General features: G+C 34.8%; 1 protein-coding gene across 1 annotated transcript; it reads left to right on the forward strand.

The window, feature by feature from the left end:
* Nucleotides 1-131: 131 nt before the first annotated feature.
* On the forward strand, nt 132-1,234 carry LOC103461552 (arachidonate 12-lipoxygenase, 12R-type-like; the record flags this gene model as incomplete). Its single annotated transcript, XM_008403824.1, has 4 exons — nt 132-249; nt 333-436; nt 815-981; nt 1,091-1,234. Coding segments are annotated over exons 2-4 (366 nt in total), but the record flags the coding sequence as incomplete, so codon positions are not given.
* Between the last annotated feature and the right edge of the window lie 286 nt (nt 1,235-1,520).

Consider the following 1,520-nt stretch of genomic DNA (forward strand, 5'->3'; position numbering starts at 1 on the left):
TTTTGATGAAATTCTAATTTACTAAGTTGCAAGTGTATATGCTGATGTGTTTTGTTTTGAAAAACAAAATAATTTTTTCCATCTGTACTACAATAAAACAGCATAGATATTCTATTTTTTTCTCAGCTGGGATGTCTATGTGGAAGGAATTCCTCACTGCATTAAAGCAGACGGCCCATTGTCTCTACCTGCTGAAGTCAGATTCTCCTTTACCAAGCAGACTGAATTTCTTTTCACAGCAAGCACAGGGTAAACTCCTAATAGTCTGAAACATATATGCCTTTAACTTGAGATTTTGATGTCACATTAACTTTTTGTTTTTTCTTAACTAGACTGGCAGAGCTGAAACTGAAAGGACTGGCTGATAATAAAACAAATTGGATGAACATTGATGATATCGACAGAGTTTTTTGCTGCAAAAAGACTGATATATCTGGTATTGACAACTTGCACTAAAGTTAATCCTACTACGGCATAAAACCTGCTAAGGCCGGGTGTGGGTTCAATATCTGATGTGATTGTTTAATTTGTATTTTGTATCCAAACGTTCCTTGTAAAAGAACACAGTGGCACTTTTGTATTGTGGTGATTTGGATAAATATGTAAAATAATTCTACTTGACACAATGTATTCACAGTGTATTTTAGACTGTTTTATGCTTCAACAGCATGAAAAAGTTCAAAATGTTCTCATGGTCTGCAAAAAATTCAGCTTGCTCTTCCACCATTTTTGAAGACTGTATTTATCATTTCATTTTTATTTTTATTGCATTTTAGTTGAAGAACTGTTTTTTTCTTTGCTTTGATTTTTACAGACTATGTCCAGCAACACTGGAAGGAAGATGCATTTTTTGGTTRCCAGTTTCTAAATGGGATGAATCCCATGCTGATTCGCCGCTGCACCGTTCTGCCYGACAACCTTCCTGTTACTGACAGCATGGTTTTCCCTGACGGTTGTTGCAGCTTGGCAGAAGAAATTAAGGTGATTATCTGTACAAAAAAATTATAGCTATTTCTAAGTAGATTTGAGGTTCTTACATTTTTACATAACATTKATATYAACGTGATTTTTTTCTTAAAATGTTGAACAGAAAGGCAGCATATTCCTTKGYGACTACAAGCGAATGRATGGAGTGAAAGMAAACACCATCAATGACRAGAAGCAGTACCTGATGGCTCCACTTGTCTTGCTCCACAAAACTCCACATGATAAACTCATGCCAATTGCTATTCAGGTGAGATTAGCACTCATATAATTAAAGTACACGAATTATTAAGCATTCGATTAAATGTMTWTTTTGTAYAAGMCAAAAGATTAAAGGTTGTCAGGAACCAGACAGTCGGACATAATATAAACTTGGGGAAAACATTTAACGGAAAGAACCAGGTGCTAAAAGACCAAGCAACCATTGATTAGGTTGAGTTTGGAACCCAAAACATGCATGTCAATGTCTAACATTACAGAGATTCAAGATAAAAGTATTCATTCCAAGTTTCCATTTTCAAATCAAGTTCATAAGA

This window comes from Poecilia reticulata, unplaced genomic scaffold, assembly GCF_000633615.1.
Source record: "Poecilia reticulata strain Guanapo unplaced genomic scaffold, Guppy_female_1.0+MT scaffold_2222, whole genome shotgun sequence".
Classification (NCBI taxonomy): domain Eukaryota; kingdom Metazoa; phylum Chordata; class Actinopteri; order Cyprinodontiformes; family Poeciliidae; genus Poecilia; species Poecilia reticulata.